Source organism: Pan troglodytes, chromosome 3 (genome assembly GCF_028858775.2).
Source record: "Pan troglodytes isolate AG18354 chromosome 3, NHGRI_mPanTro3-v2.0_pri, whole genome shotgun sequence".
Classification (NCBI taxonomy): Eukaryota; Metazoa; Chordata; class Mammalia; order Primates; family Hominidae; genus Pan; species Pan troglodytes.
In genome coordinates this window covers 25,853,416-25,870,543 of record NC_072401.2, presented here as the reverse complement: position 1 = coordinate 25,870,543, position 17,128 = coordinate 25,853,416, and the positions used below count along the sequence as shown (strand labels likewise).

General features: G+C 37.4%; 1 protein-coding gene across 6 annotated transcripts in view; it reads right to left on the bottom strand.

Moving 5' to 3' along the window:
* The window catches only part of ANAPC4 (anaphase promoting complex subunit 4), a 39,795-nt gene that overhangs the window by 11,878 nt on the left and 10,789 nt on the right, over positions 1 to 17,128 (bottom strand). For 4 of the 6 annotated variants that reach the window (XM_001165393.5, XM_009447445.4, XM_009447446.4 and 1 more), the window contains exons 5-17: positions 16,471 to 16,545; positions 16,302 to 16,328; positions 16,163 to 16,207; positions 14,806 to 14,890; positions 14,009 to 14,113; positions 12,603 to 12,686; positions 11,133 to 11,219; positions 10,650 to 10,714; positions 10,312 to 10,354; positions 10,121 to 10,197; positions 8,261 to 8,361; positions 8,126 to 8,177; positions 1,993 to 2,048 (exon numbers count right to left, since the gene is read on the bottom strand). In XM_001165393.5, coding sequence (XP_001165393.1) covers positions 1,993 to 2,048; positions 8,126 to 8,177; positions 8,261 to 8,361; positions 10,121 to 10,197; positions 10,312 to 10,354; positions 10,650 to 10,714; positions 11,133 to 11,219; positions 12,603 to 12,686; positions 14,009 to 14,113; positions 14,806 to 14,890; positions 16,163 to 16,207; positions 16,302 to 16,328; positions 16,471 to 16,545 — 902 coding nt within the window. The remainder of the gene's footprint in view (positions 1 to 1,992; positions 2,049 to 8,125; positions 8,178 to 8,260; positions 8,362 to 10,120; positions 10,198 to 10,311; positions 10,355 to 10,649; positions 10,715 to 11,132; positions 11,220 to 12,602; positions 12,687 to 14,008; positions 14,114 to 14,805; positions 14,891 to 16,162; positions 16,208 to 16,301; positions 16,329 to 16,470; positions 16,546 to 17,128) is intronic. The other 2 variants (XM_054682813.2, XM_063809436.1) reach the window with 1 other exon arrangement.

The window sequence follows — 17,128 nt, the reverse complement described above, 5'->3', positions numbered from 1 at the left end:
ATATGCCTCTGCATGGTATTTGAACATGGTTCTTAATTGCATTTGGTCAGTAACAAGCAAGTCAGAAGTACTTTTGCAAATACATAACTGTTTTTTAATTAATTTAAGCATCTAAGTTATCTGAAAGGGGAGCTAAAATCTAGTTCCACTCATTCTTATCCATCCAAAAAAACTACTTATTGAGCATACCCTAAGTGCTAGCGATATATCAGTATAAAAGATACCCCTGCCTTCATGGAGATTACATTTTACAAAGAAGAAAACCAAGGTTATACAGGTATCTATTGGGGACAGAGCCAGGATTACAAGTAGATCTCCACTTCTCCAATCCAGTGTGCTTTCTACAATGTCCTGCCCTAATGAGAAGGACCGAGCGGTAAGCCATTTCTCTCCTAATCTTGAATAAGAGTACCACAGTGCTACAGTTCTGATTCTTACTACAGTTAGAATATGTAGTAAGGATTCTTACTACAGTTAGGATATGTAGTAAGGATTCTTACTACAGTTAGATTCTTACTACAGTTAGAATGTGTAGTAAGGACAATCCTGATTCTTACTACAGTTAGAATGTGTAGTAAGGATAGACACTGCCTAAATTACCTCCAATAATTATAAGTAAAACCAAACTACCTCTGCAAAAAAAAAGTCTTCTAAGGTCTCATTCAGTTTTAATATTGTAATTTATTCCAATTAACAACATGGATCTTAAACAGGCCAGCCTGATAAGCTCTCTGGTTCCTCATTCTGGTTAGTATTGGTACAGTTTTCAGAAATATCAAAAAATTTCAAGTATCAACATAGGCAGATCACATTCAGTTTTTAAACAAAAGCAATTATGTTAGGTTGAAAAATATAGTCTGTTTTTACAATATTAGAATTGAAGATCTGGACATTTGTTTAAAGGATATCAGCACATTACAGGTAATTTTCATTCTATTTTACTCTTTAGAGTTTCAACAAGTGTGAGATAAATTACATTAACACTAAATTTTGCATTTGTTGGAGGGAAATAGATGCTGGATTATTTTAAGGATATTGAGAGTTCACAAAAATAGCAATATAAATGAACCTAAATAAAATATGCATATACTGCAGAGTGAATACAAAACATTTAATATCAAGTCAGCAAATACTTACTAACTACCTGCCCAAATGCAAAGACATTGTGAAGACACAAAGACAGGCTGTAAGTGGTCTGCATTCTATTTAGCTGGAGCATCAATACACAATAGAAGTGGTAATGGAAATGTTCTACTTCTGTGAGGCCACTAACCATTTGTGGCTGCTGAGAACCTCAAATGTGGACAGTATGGCTAAGGAACCAAATATACAGTTTTATAGGATTTCAATCCACTTAAATAGCCACATGTTGCTAGTGGCTACCACAGTGGACAGCAGAGATCTAAAGACAGAAGACGAAATAATCACACAGAAGATAAGCTACCCAAGGACAGAGACTCTTATTTTTTTTTCTTTTTTACTTTTAAAATCTAGCACCTAACAGTGCCTGATACTTACAAAAATTTTTTTAAATGTTATTTTAACCTAAGGAGACATTATAAAGTAAAAAAATGTGAACTATCAGTGAGCGACAGGGATAACAGACTACAAGTTAGCTTTAACAGTTCTGTGAGGAATGTTTCTAGCACAAGGAAAAATGTTTAAGGTGATACATATCCCAATTATACTGATTTGATCTTTACAAATTATATGAATGTATTAGATTATCATGAGTACTCCAAAAATATGTATATTTATTAAATACTAATAAAAAATTCATAAATATTTCTGTGGTGAGCTGGGTGTATGAATAAAGTAAGACTGCCCATGTGTTGATAACTGCTGAAGCTAGGTGAAAGGTACAACAGGGATCATTATATAGTTCTCTCCAAGTATTTGAAATTGTACTAGATTTATTGAAACAGTCTAAGATAATACTCCTATAATTTTTTTAAAGTGTTAAAATAAAAATGCTTCACTCAATTAACTTACCCACATAAAGCCACCGAAAAAATGCTTTGAAGTTTTTCATACTACTATCTATAACTCTAAAGAGATAAAAACAAAAAAATCAGAAATAAGATTAGTATGTGGGGGATTCATACATCCTGCTCAACTGTCAGGAAATATCATAATCCTTACTGTTCTATTTTATCCTATCTGGGTGACATTTAAGTCTTTAGAACAGCAGATATTACAAATCAAACGCCTACCTAAAAATAAAATTTCAAAAAAGAAAATACTGATTATAAAAATAAAGCAAATAACTTAGATTCCAACTGGTTACAACAGCCTTGCCACAAACTGTGTAATAGTCTTTCTTATGACTCAGTAAAGCATGAACTTCTTTTCTAACTTTGCAAATAAAAGAAATCAGAAAAAACAGTTTTCAGCATTATTCTCATTTTAAAAGAAAATACTCATTGGTCAGTAAGAAGAAAAAACATCAACTTCAACAGAAAACCATTATTACAAATTTGTGCTATGTCATTACCTCTGATATCAATGGACCATTATTTTTGGAAGCTGATTTTTTATCCTAACAATTGAGATCTCAAAAGTTGAATTTCCCTTGGCTTTACACAAATGTACCCCACCAAAATTAAGTGTTATAAATGGAAGTCATCTTCATTTTGATAAAACTGTTTCTGAATACAGACATGGGTTATCACTTTTTAAACAATCTCTTTAAGCTCACATGTATACGATAATTACTCTAGGCAAAAACCTGTGCTTTTCATTCCCAGATCTCAAAGCCCTTTCCAAGCATTAAGTTTCATAATACCAGTGAAGAGGTAGGTCAGTATCATTAACATTTTGGTACAAAGTAAAACGCTTGGAATAAAAGACTGAAACATCTCTTATGTTACTAAGCAATGTAATCAAAACCCTCTTGCAGCAATGATAAGAGAAAGAAAAAAAGTTCCTTTGTGCAGTCAATATGTTCAACCCTACCCCAGGCCACCAGACCAACATCAAAATGCTCAATGCCTCAGTTTCTCCATCTGGAACCTGTAATAATTCTACTTACCTGAAAGAACAATAAGTTAAACTACCTTTCATTCATACTGAGAAGTGATCATAGAAAGCATAGTATTTTATATCTGCTCTCTGCAAATACGGTGAACCAAAAAATACTTCGAAATACAGGAAAAGCAATGCCATTTCTCTTCATGTTTTTTTTTTGTCTTCTGAGCACACACATCTACAGCCTCTACCTTCTAAAATACCATTAAAATGGCTGTGGATGGAGAGGGGTACATGTGTTAGAAACTCACAAAAACAAAAAGAACAATAGAAAAGAAATTAAATTTCAGAAATGTCAAAAGTGACAGAAGACTGATGCAGCTCAACAGCAAAAGTGACTGATGCGGCTTAAGAGCGTAGGCCCTGTGCCAGGCAGTGCACGGAGAGGGCAGCTGGGAAGGAGCCTCCGCCTTGGAGAAGCCCAGGGATGCTCAGACCTTAGCAATGTCAGGTCTAACAGAAGACCTCAGGGTGATGTGTGGGGCTGGACACAGGGGGACAAACTGAAAATATAACACAGAGTGGTCAATACGTTCTTTCCTCCAAAACATGAAGAATGCCTAGGGGGCTACCCTCCAGTCAAAAACAAACAGAGGATTCCTCAGAGAAACTGAGTAAAGTGGGAAGAGCTAAGGCACTTTCACGTGGGCACCAGTAGCCTGAAGCAAAGCTCCACACACTCTGGCACCTGCTCCCTGCTGCCCCAACCTACACAGATTCCAAGCAACTTTAAATTGCCTCCTGAATAAACATGAGTAAGCAACCAAGCATCTGGTATTTAAAGAAACCTTGCAAGGAGAGACTAAGATAAACAGAAAAGTGACCCATCAAGGGAAGATAATTCAGGGAACAGCAATCTAATTAATATCCTCAGAAAGATGTGAGATGTCACATCCACAAAACGAAAGCAAAGTTTTGAACGAGGATTAAAGAAACAGGAGAACACTTTGAGAAATTAAAAGAAAGAACTGCTATAATAAGAAATTGAAGAGAATGGTTCAGTTTAATGATCCTGTCCTCCAACCCGACCTTAGACATTTACTCCAAAGTTCACACCCCAGAGCCTGTCATCACCAGCTGCAACCCTTCTAAGTCTCAATTTCAAGCATCCCACTGACCAAACACCCCCTCCTATCTGTCCAGCCTCTCTCCAGGGCCCCCACCTTCCTCCCACCAGGACGCATCATCTACTAGTTCTACTACCTTTCACCATCTCTCAGCCCCTACATGTCCTCACTTCCTTCCTAAAGTAGTTCAGATTCAACGGCCATCATTTTAACCTGGTCCTTGCTTCAATTCCCTTGCTCCTCTTGCTTCATTTTACTCATGAAGTCTGGTAAATCTAACTGCTCCCCTGCTCTGTGCCCCACTCCTGCAGCAGACCTGCAGCCATGCTGGCTGGCCTCACTTTCCCACTCCCAGAGCCCTCCTGTTCCATTAGTGCACTCGATCTCCTGCTGGCCTAGACAGCTGCTTCACAGCTCTCCTTGTATTCTTAAACCTCCAACACCGCCTCCCCATCCTTACTCTCAGCTGATGACAGATGTCTTGTTAAGATAATAAAAGCACCTTGAAGGGAACGTCCCCTATCTCCCACCTGCTCATACACTGGCCTCTGTGACCCTCCTCTCTCAGCCTTTCCTCCTACAACTGATGAGCTCCTACCTCTGCTTTTCCAACCCTTTCCCTTCTGCACTAGGTCCCACCTCTCTCACACTCTTTACAGCCTCTCCTCTCTCATCTCAATTTTTTACCTTCTAGATCATTCCATCCATACATAAACATGCTCCAGTTCTTCCCAAGATAAAAAGAAGAAAAAAACCCAACAATTCTGCTTCCATCTACTGGCCATTCCCTTTACAGCAAAACTCCTCAAGAGGCTATACTTGCTGTCTTCTCTGCATCTGCTCTTATTCTGTATCGTACCAGCTCCCATCACTCCCTAAGGTGGCTCTTATCAAGGTCACTATCCTAATAATATTCTAAGACTCTATTCTATTCTTGGTGTTTCCCTTGCTTGACTTAGCATCTGTCAACCAATCCCTCATTCCTTCTTGTAATGCCTTCTTCGCTCAGCCTGCAGGACGCCTACTCCTCTGGTTGTTCTGTCTCTCCCATTTCCTTTGCTAGTTCTTCATCGTCCCCATTCTTAAATCAGGTCACTCCTGTTCTCTGTGCACACTCATTACCTCATCCAGTCCCATGGCTTTAAATAACACCAATGTGCTGATGGCTCCCAAATGCACATTTCCAGCCTGGACCCCTCCCTTGAACGCTAGTCTCACATAACTAACACTGTGCTGGACAGCTCCACCTGCAGATCTAATGGGCATTTCAAATTCCATACATCTAACACACTGACAGGGTGGCCGAAATTAACATCACTGAGAGGGGTGGATGACGGACACTGTGTGTGCTGCTGGATGTGACAACTTGAGAAGGACATACCAATTATGTAGTATTTCTGGCCAGGGATGCATAACCTAAATATAATCATTAAAAAAAAATCAGATAACCCTAAAATGAGAAACATAAAAAAAGATACACAGACATACATATACATACATACATGATGTGCTTCTTAAAGAAATGTCAACTTTTATAAAAGACCAAGAAAATTTAAGAAACTGCTCAAAATTAAAGAGATACAGCAACTAAAACAAATACGTGATCCCGAACTGCATCTTATCATACTGGACATATTGGGATAATTGCTAAAGGGGAATTGAACTGTAGGTTAATATACTGTATTAATGTTAAAATTCCTAAATTTGTTAACTGTACTGTGGTTATGTAAGAAAATAATTTTATTCTTAGAAAATACGCACTAAAGTATTCCAGGTAAAAGGCACCTGATACAAACAACATACTCTCACATGTTTCAGAAAAGATAAATTATATGATAAATACAGTATAATATTTTTAAATGATGAATCAAGTAAAGGAGTACTAGCAGAGTTGTCTCTATTATTCTTGTAATTTTTATGTAAAATTACTTCAAAATAGTAAGTCTAAAGAACAATCTAGTATGTCCAAACCAAACTCTTGATCTTACTCTACACTCCCCCTCCCTAAACCTGCCCTCACATTTGTTCCCCCTTTCAGTAAATATCAATTCTACTCTTTCAAGTACCAAGGCCCTAAACTCATAATTATCTATGACTCCCTTATTATCACCATCTACAGATAAGCATTGAGAAAATCTTGTTAATTACATTCTCAAAATATATCCCAATCCTGACCACTTCAGATTCTGACCACCATTTCTCTTTTGGCTTCTGTCCTTGCCTATCTATGAGCTATTCTCAACTCTGAGCAGCAAGAGGGATCTTTCTGAAGCCTAAATCATATCCTCTCCACTACTCCCAAATCCCCAAGGGCTTCTCTTTACATCCAGAGTAAAGGCCAAAGTCCTAACAACTGCCCACAGGCTCTATGCAACCTGGCCATCCTCTATCACCTGTCAATCCACCTCCTACCTTACTCTCATTCAATCTGCTTCAGCTATAGTGCCCTTGTCCCTGCAACATGCCAGGCATGCTCCAAACTCAGGGCCTTCACACTTGCTGCCCCTTCCACCCCCAAATATCAACAGGGCTTGCTCCCTTCCGTCTCCTTCCAACTTCACCTTCTCAGTGAGGCCTCCCTGACCACCTATATAAAGTTGAATCCCCTACCTTATCATGCCCTAGGTCCTTGTTTCTTGCTTGGTTTTTCTCAACATTACTTATCACTGTATTTAAAACATAGTTAAGTGCTCAACAAATGTTTACTGACATTTGACAATAATCAAAAAACTCTCAGAAAATCAAAAAGACAAAGATATGAAAAATGTAAGAGAAAAAGAAAAGACACAGAAATCAATCCACCACAAATTCTAATATCTGACCAAACAGATTTCTAGAACAAAAATCTAGTTTAAAACAAAGAGAAAGCTTGGCGTAATGGCATACTCCTGTAGTCCCAGCTCCTCAGGAGGCTGAGGCAAGAGGATCACTTGAGCCCAGGAGCTCAAGTCCAGCCTGGGCAACATAGAGAGACCCCATCGCAAAAATAAATAAATAATAATAAAGTAAATAAAAGAGGGAGGAGTAAATTATTAAAAGAATAATACAAGAGAATTCAGGTTAAAATGGCTTATTATAGCACAATGAATTAAAAGGCCCACACCCAAAAACACTGTTATGAAATTTCAACATATCAAGAATAAAGAGTAATGCTTTTACAGCTTTTTCAAAACGAAAAAAAAAAAAACTATAAAGGGCTAAGAATTAGAAGCACCAGACCTTCCATCAGCAACAAAAAGCACAGAATCCTATGGAACTCTGCTTTTGAAGTTCTATGTGAAAACCAATAACCCTCAGGGAATCCTAAAGCCAGCTGTCAATTAAGTGTGAGGGTAGGAGAAAAAACACAAAAGGAGATAAAGTTTACCTTCTATGTCTGCTTTTTGAGAAAGTTACTAGAGGATGTTTTCCAGCAAAATGATTAAATAAGCCAAGAAACAAAGGCAATCCTGGCAGTTCTGGGTCTAACCCAGGAGAGTAATGAAGAAAATGCCCAGGTGGTAGCCATGCAGGAGAACTGGACCACAGCTGCAGGCTGAAGCAGAGGGGTGGGAGGCTAAGGAAGGCATCTGGAACAGGGGACTCCAGAGGTACTACACCACCCTTCAGAAGGGAAAGGACAGAAGGATGCAGAAAAAACAGACAATGCAAGAAAACAAGCAAGCCTAACAGTCTAAGAAAAACAAAACAAAGAGAATAACTTCTAAAAATTGACAAAAGAAATGTGGCATAGTCATACAATTTAGAAATATGGAGGTAACCCATAGAAGAACTAAAAATAGAAGTAGTTAAAGAGTTAAAATGATTCCCTCTGGCGAGAAGACCTGAGGTAAGGATGACCAGGACAGGAAAATACAGCTTTACTTTATAAAATCTCTGTGCTGTTGGCTTTTCGGAACCATATAAAGGCATAATTGTGATAAAAATTTAAAAACTGATTTTAAGAGAATCATAACAGCTTGCTAGGTTCTTATTTAGGTCAAAAGTGACATATTCTTAGGTCAGTGATTCCAGGTACTCCCAATACTTACTGAAGAAGTTCATTTGCCTTGAGTATAAAAGAACCCACAGCAGTTATAGCTTCTAAAGGGAAAAAATAAATAAACGTCATTTGTCAAATAAGTAAACCGTGTTTAATGTATTTCACTGAGAAATTAAATCACTACCTTCGATTCCTGCAGCATCTAGTCCAAGAGGTTCATATTTTTGCTTCCATGAAGCCATTCCTTTCAATTCACTCAAATGGTATAATAAAGACTCCGAGCCACTATCCAAACAGAGCAGAAATAAATTAGTATCATGACGATCATCAAGTGACTAACTTGCCTGAATATTTCTAAATTTTCAGAAATAAAAACTGAAGGTAACTTTCATTTTGTTTCCATGAGAAATAATTATTTCTCAAAACTGTTCCTAAAAACTGCAGCAGAACCATCTGGTCAATGTGACTACAGAGATAAACAAATGACAAGATCAAATTTTGTAAGATGATCAAATTGTGTTCCACAGTTAGTCCTGACCCTTTTAAGACAGTCGTATAGCCATCTTGTTCACCCAACTACTACACAGTCAATGTTCAATAAATATTTCTTAAGTTCCCATTTTGGGTCAGGTACCGTGCTATATACTGGGGACATAACGGTGAACACAATCAAAGGGTCTCATGGCATTGACAGTATAACAGGGAAGACAGTCATGATCGCATAGTCATACAGTGCACCATTCCAACTACTATAAATGCCTTGAAGGAAACACATGGGGTGCAGGTATAACAGAAGAACCTGAGCTAATCTGGGATTCAGAAAGGCTTTTCTGAAGGAATGAATGAGCTGAGAGCTGAAGAATGCATGTGAAGAACAAGCTGGGACAAGAGGAATATACAAAAGCCCTAGGCAGGAGACAAAATGTCAAGTTGGAGAAACTAAATGGCCATCAGTGTGGGCGAGGCAGAGAGGCAGGTATGCTAAAGGCCACACAAAGGTCTCCATTCTAAGGGAAGGCATTAGAAGTTTTTAAGAAAGAAATATGTTTAGCTCTACTGGGGAAAATACATTCAAAGGACAGTGTGTACTGAAAGAGCCCAACTAGTCCAGAGGGTGCTACAGTGGTCCAAGGGAGGGGTGATGTAGTTAGGGCCAGGGACTCAGCATAAAGGAATATACCAAAATTTAAACCAAACACCACCAGGTGTGGTGGCTCATGCCTGTAATCCCAGCACTTTGGGAGGCCGAGGCAGGTGGATCACTTGCGGTCAGGAGCTTGAGGCCAGTCTGGCCAACACGGTGAAACCCCATCTCTACTAAAAATACAAAAATTAGCCAGGCGTAGTGGTTCGCGCCTGTAATCCCAGCTACTTGAGAGGCTGAGGCAGGAGAATCGCTTGAACCCGGGAGGCGGAGGTTGCAGTGAGCCGAGATCACATCACTGCACTCCAGCCTCGGCAAGACTCCATCTCGAAAAAACAAAAAAACAAAAATCAAACAAAATAAATCAAATGCTCAGCATCCACTTGTAAACTGCTTCAATGAAGTAGCTATGGATAGAAAAAGCATGAGATTTGAAAATCTAGGATGAAGTCTTGGCTCCGACACTTAGTAACTTTGGGCCAGCCATATAACCGATTCTGAACTTCTGTATCCTCTTGTGTAAAATCACCAACACCTTGCCAAGATATTAAATAAATAAATATACAATATTCTTGGTAAACTGTAAAATGTTAATCTCACTGCTCAAAAAAAAAGATATATGCCTTATTTCAAAATATACTTCATGTTTAGCTGATTAAGAAAAAAACCCAGATAGAGTCTAGCCTGGTGAAAAGATGTTGGAAAATTACTTCATAAAGCAGAATTATTATTGACTCTTTCAATCTTGGGTATAGGAAGATTCTTCTCAAATGCCATGCAACAATTTTAGCTAGAAAAGGCTTAAAAAGAGAATGCCAGATGAAGAAAAGGCGGCGGAAAGAAGGCCAACGCCAGGTATGTGTGGATACAATACCAAAAAATTCTACGTCACCTTCATACCTCTGTAAATGACTTATGACCAATTTTTGTATACTGGAGTATGATGACTCTATAGACTGGCCAAGCTTTTTCAAGCCCTAATTAAAAAAGGAAAATATATTTAGCATACAATCAGGATATTATATGCCACTCGAAAAAAAAATTAAGAATGTGTTCATAGCCATTTGAATACATAGATACATTAACTGCACCTTTACTGTTAACTGATTCATCAAGAGAGTCTGAAGTTCAGCACTACAATGAAAAACAAAGTATTTTTAGTCAGTTCTCTATTGGAAATCTGAATGCATCACTTACAACTTTTAAATTTCGAAGCACAAACAATAAACAAAATAAAGAAATAGCCCCACAAAAAATTCTACGCATGTAACATCACATATACCCCATATATATGTAACACATTATGTATCAATTAAAATATTATGTATCAATTAAAAAATCACATACTATGACTATAAGCTACTTTTCAAATAAATAATTACTGTTAAAAAAGAAGCAAAAACAGGAGCACCTAATCTGAGTTTATTACCTTGCTTTCCCCCATAATAGCAAGTGCATGAACTCATCTTGCACTGATGTGGTTGTGTTCTTTTCCTGGAAAAAAGTGAAAAAAAAATTGTGATATATGTATTTCTTAAATTATAAGCATATTTATTCAAAATTATAGGAGCATGACTCCCTTTCCTTGCCTTAGACTTCCATCAAATACATAAAGTGATCATCTGAACATCAGTGACTAGAAGATAGCCAATCACCTGTTCTAACACCTGCCCTTATTGCCAAAGCCCCACCAGCTCCACTTCACAATCCTGTCCCCACTTAAGTTGTATCAATGGGAAAAGAGCCCTTTTTGCAAATCTGAGGAAGCAGTTTGAAGTTAGACGAAGCCATTTGAAAGAAATTATGATCTTAGCCTTTTATGAATCAAACTGATTTTTCTCATGTACCTCAAGGTAAAGACATACATCATGCATTCTTTAACTCTCTCCATGGGAAACTTCAGCTGCTTTACCTGCACAAACTTGGTGAGACGAGAATCCATCTGCATTAGTATTTCTTCCCATGCTTCACACATACATGTTAGTGACAAATTTATATACTATTAGCAAAAAAGAAAAATTGAAATGGTAAAAAATATTTAAACCAACTTGCTATCTAAATAATATGTGCTTATGATCAAGTGTCTCAAAGAAATCTAGAATTTACTTTCAATCACTGTTTTATTTTTATTATTTATTTATCGAGACAGAGTCTTGCTCTGTCGTCCAGGCTGGAGTGCAGTGACGCCATCTTGGCTCACTGCAACCTCTGCCTCCCAGGTTCAAGCGATTCTCCTGCCTCAGCCTCCCAAGTAGCTGGGATTATATGCGTGCGTCACCATGCCCAGCTAATTTTTGTATTTTTAGTAGAGACGGGGCTTTACCATGTTGGCCAGGCTGGTCTCGAACTCCAGGCCTCAAGTGATCCACCTGCCTCAGCCTCCCAAAGTGCTGGGATTATAGGTGTGCGCCACTGTGCCCAGCCTCAATCACTCTTTTAACTCAGTTAAGATGGAGAAAAAGACAACAGCTTGGTCATCACTTAACTACGAAACATTCCATTGATTCTTAGAATTTCATAATAAAACATTCTTAAATTTTTATCTGGTGAAACAAAAATCTCCAAGCTTTTTATATAAGATATGTCTTATCTACACTAACTGTCAAAATACTGGTTTGGTCAATTATTCAATTTTAAAAAGATACTGATCTCTAGAAACCTTTAATATCAAATAAATTAATGACTGTGGTAGAATGAAAAACATGGCCACAATCTTTTGTAGCCCCTCCAGTCAGAGGCAGAGTCCATTTCTTCAGCCCTTGAGTCTCGCTTTGACTAACGGAATGCAGCAGAAATAACACTGTTGACTCCAGGGCCTCAAAAGTCTTTGTACACTTCCACTTGCACCCTCGATGCCCCGTTACCACCACCATGTGGACAAGCCTGTGCTGGCTTGCTGGAGTATGAAGGATGTGGAGTAGAGACAAGGAATCAGAGCCAAGGGACACATATCAGCTGGCATGACCAAGTCTAGTCAAGATCAGCTGAACCTTCTCCAGGTCACCCAAACATCTTGGCTAAGCTCAGCCTAAATCACCAACCTACAGAATTGGGAGGTAATTTGGGGTGGGTTTATTATGAACAAATGTAAACTCATGTGAAGACTGTTTTTCCCACAATACTTTATAATGTAAATGGTATTTTATTTATGGGAGTATTTTAAAAGATTTAAACTCTTTCGGAGGTGGAAAATAGGGTGCGGTGGAAGTAGGTTCTCAATTAAATGTCCTTTTCCTGCTTTAATGGACCTTATAAGATCATCTATCAGACTAGATACCTCTACTTCAGATAGCTTTACAAAACAAAATTTTGAAGCTTTTTATTTACAGAACTTTAGAAGCCGATAATAAATATTCACATAAAACAAGCTCTAAATAAATACCTGTAACAGAGCTGAAATATGAGTAAACTTTCTGGCCATCCGAGTTACTTCAGGTAAGAAAGAGTACAACAGATTAGTTTCAAGCTGTAAAATCAAAAGAGTAAAGTGAGTCATCATCAGATGCACTTGCTGCAAAGTCTGTAATTTAGACTGTAGGTCAAACTACGTATCAGAAAGACTATGTCAGAATTGTGCCCTCTTTGAGCAGAACGGTTTGGAAACAGCACATAGCCTTAGGATCTCCTAATCTACACATAACCATATACAACTCACTCTCTCTGGGTTATCAACCCCTTCTGTGTAGATAGAATAAATGTAATATAACCTATTTTGAAACAGTATTACAAAGAAATGTTTAAATCACAAATATATGTAAAAACTTAAAGGAAGTATAAGGAATTAAAGGCTACTGATAAATATTGGGAAAATATCTATCAATGGTATATGAATTGTATCTTAATAAATTTGTCATTAAAAATGATCTGTTACCAACTTCACAGTAGTAGTGAATCATTTTATTATAATCCAAATGCAATCCTGGTGATCATAGTTTCACATAACCTTAAGATGATGAGCAAATATGAACAACCATTACCATAGTGAACAGTAAACCAAGAGTTCTCTGCTGCTCTGAATACAAAGAGAATGTTGGAAGACATCACACACATTGCATCTTGCATCTTTTTTGTTCTACTTTTGTTTGAGAGTTCACACATACTTAAGTGGCTGGGATATTTAAGATGAAAATTTTCGATTTCTTGGCAAGGCTATGATCTAAATACTCTATGGGAGCCCAGTTAGCTTCCTTAATCTACAATGCAGACAGCACGCAATAAAGCATTTTCCCAATATTAAGTGATCATTTTACACAAGATGCAATGTGCTAGTTAAGAGCACAGATTATGCAGCCAGATTGTCTAGCATCACTTTCCCATCCTGTGACATCAAGCAAGTTCTGAAGTATTTGTGTGTCCATGTACTTACCTATAAAATGGGGATAATAACAGTATCTGCCTATTATGATGCTGTGAAGATTCAAATCAACTGTTCTGAAGCATTCAGTATATGGCACATATTAAACAATCAATAAATATTAACCTTTGTTATTATCAGCGACAGAGTCCTAAGCAAACACTTGGTACAAAGTCAAACTGGAATAGCAACAAATTAATATGGTCATTAATAGACCACCAAAACACTTTTTATGAAAACTGTATTGGAGCATGGGAAGAATAATATGGTATTCACTATAATAACACTCAGTATATTAGGATGTAGAAATTCCAAGTCGATTTTTTTGCATTATTTTAATGATCATTACAATACAGTGAGATGTGGATAAAAACCTATACAAAACCTGTTAAATACATATTTACTCTCTACCGTTATCAAGTTCCAATACTCACCTGAAAGTATGAAACTTCTGAAGCACCACTGGTAGAGACTTCTGTGACCACTGATAATGATTTCAAATCACTTGATAAACATAATGCAAGACAAGTACCAGCAATCTGTAAAAGAGTCAAACCCCTTAGTATATTTAGTATCACTGCTAGGTTGAAGCTGATTATCATGCAGAAAGCAAAAACTCAGAGCTTTAAAAAGCAGAAACATAAATTCCCAGCTCCAGCCACACACATGTAGCAGATGAAGGTAGGTGTCTGCCTGCATGGACCTTTCTAGTTACAAGGCCACAAAAATAACCTGGTTCCCTCACCCCTACCCAAGTCTCAAATCAAGTGCTGCAGAACCAACATATTCCACAGAGCCTACAATATTTTCTACCCCTTTTGCGAGTGTAAGAGTCGGATGAAAAAGCTATGGAGAAGACTGAGACGTAGCAACTATAGTACAGTCAGTACTGGACTTAAGAATGCTTCTGAAGATTTACATTCCAATCACAAATTGAAGCTCTTTTACATCTCACACTAGAAAAACATCAAATCATAATCAAGTGTATCATACTAATCTTTCTGTTAAAGAAAAAGAAAAAAAAACTTGACTAATTCCACAAATAGCTCCCAATCTTTATAGACATATCACAATTATGTTATCTTAGTAAGAAAATTAGTCTCTGAACATTTAAGAATAATTCCAAAAATCAAAACTGAAAAAAAACCTAGTGTTTTATTCTTTTTCCATAAGTACCTAGTATATTCTAAGAGAAATAATTTAGGAAGAGAAAATGTTAAAGAAATCTTACCCCTGTGACTCGAGCAATTTTAAACATTCCATAAGCATAAAGCTCAATAAATCCAGAGCTTCCTCCAAGGACAAGAATATTAAGCCTAATTAAAAACAATGCAACAAGCTGAGAACCAATCAACAACACAGATGATTGCATTGTTAAAGCGAGATATAAATTATTACTGCTTTCATATAATCTACATGCTAAAGCTCCCCTGCAGAGGGAAGTGAGACATCAAATCCACTAACACTCAATATTCAGTCACATCAGGCTTATTCCTTTTTTCAAAGAACACAAATTTCCTCTAGCCTAAAAAAAAATCAGCTTACAGTAAAATAAGAATACATTATTTTAATAACAACTATATTTATACACTCTCAATAACAAAACAATCCTTTTACCAACTAATACAAAGTGCCATCAGTTTTATCACGGTTATGATGCTAAATATATTAAATGGGCTTAAAAAACATGAATACTTAAAATTTTAGAAACTCTAGTACTTACATCCTTTAACTTATTAAAATAAACATATGTACATCATATTATTATTAAAACTTCATAAAACGAAAGGCCACACAATAAAAACAATAATAGATATTAAGGTCTATATATTGTTTGAAGGTATTAATGTCAACGATAAGGCCAGGTGCGGTGGCTCATGCCTGTAATCCCAACACTTTGGGAGGCCAAGGCGGGTGGATCATCTGAGGTTGGGAGTCTGAGACCAGCCTGGCCAACATGGTGAAACCCCGTCTCTACTAAAAATACAAAAATTAGGCCAGGTGCGGTGGCTCACGCCTGTAATCCCAGCGCTATCGGAGGCCAAGGCTGGTGGATCACGAGGTCAAGAGATCGAGACCATCCTGGCCAACATGGTGAAACCCCATCCCTACTAAAAATAAAAAAATTAGACAGGCCTGGTGGCGGGTGCCTGTAGTCCCAGCTACTCGGGAGGCTGAGGCAGAAGAATCACTTGAACCAGGAAGGCGGAGGTTGCAGTGAGCCAAGATCACGCCACTGTACTCCAGCCTGGCAACTGAGTGAGACTCCGTCTCAAAAAAAAACAAAAACAAACAAACAAAAAAACAAAAATTAGCTGGGTGTGGTGGCGCGTGCCTGTAGCCCCAGCTACTCGGAGGAGGCTGAGACAGGAGAATCGCTTGTGCCCAGGAAGTAGAGGTTGTAGTGAGCCAATATCACGACACTGCACTCCAGCCTGGGTGACAGAGACTCTATCTCAAAAAGAAAATAAAAACAAAAAACAATGAAATAAAATGGCAAATAAAGGATTTGCTCTTAAAGCTTCTGAAAACTGCCTCAAATATGAAATAACTTTAAGAAATTAGACTTATTTATCTGTAAGATTTACCTGACGTCTCCCAAGAGCTTAATAATTTCATCAGAATTTTCTTCACTAAAATATAGAAGTAAATTGGGTCATCTTTCAATTCTGTCTTCCAAATAATAGCAGATTATCTTACTTGAAAACAAGAAAAGGCGTATCTTACCTAAATATTTTTGAGGTGTTGCTATAGCTAGAAGGAAACAGAGATTAAGGTAAAAAATACTCTTAGTAAAAATACATATTTTAAAACACATGAGAAAATTGTCACAGTGTTAAAAGCAGAAGAAAGAGAAATCTGCAAGATTAATTTCAAAGAAATCAGTGATACATACTTTTTTGGCAGTGTAGGTAGTTTAGGTAAGAGAAGATTTGATTCATCCTCAGCATTATAAAATGATGTGAGAACACTAAAAAGGAAAAAATAAAAGCATTATAAAAACACCAAAGATTTTACTTCTCTTACCATTAAAAATGCTAATTTTTAAAAAAGATACCCAGTTTTACAACATTATCAAGTAAATAGATGACACAAATACTCTACAGTTGTAGTCAGTTTAACAGTCCCAAATGGGAAATTGAAAAGTAGGAATTTCTTTGTTATTTTAGGGGAAAAAAAACATCAGCCTGCACACGTTACATTTAGAGAAATGATATTAATAAACACTTTTCTTAGCATATGAAATGCATTCATATGTACTCAGATACTGAGAATTTATGATTTCTTAACTCTCATTTAAGAACTCACACCAAACATATGACTACTAAGAGTAGCACTATCTTTTATTTATGAGACAGGGTCTCACCCAGGCCGGAGTGCAGTGGTGTGATCATGGTTCACTGCAGCCTTCACCTTCTGAGCTAAAGCCATCATCCTGCCCCAGCCTCCTGAGTAGCTGGGACTACAGGTGCAAGCCACCACACCCAGCTAATATATACATTTTTTTTTGTAGAGATGGGGGTCTCACTATGTTGCCCAGACTGGTCTGAAAC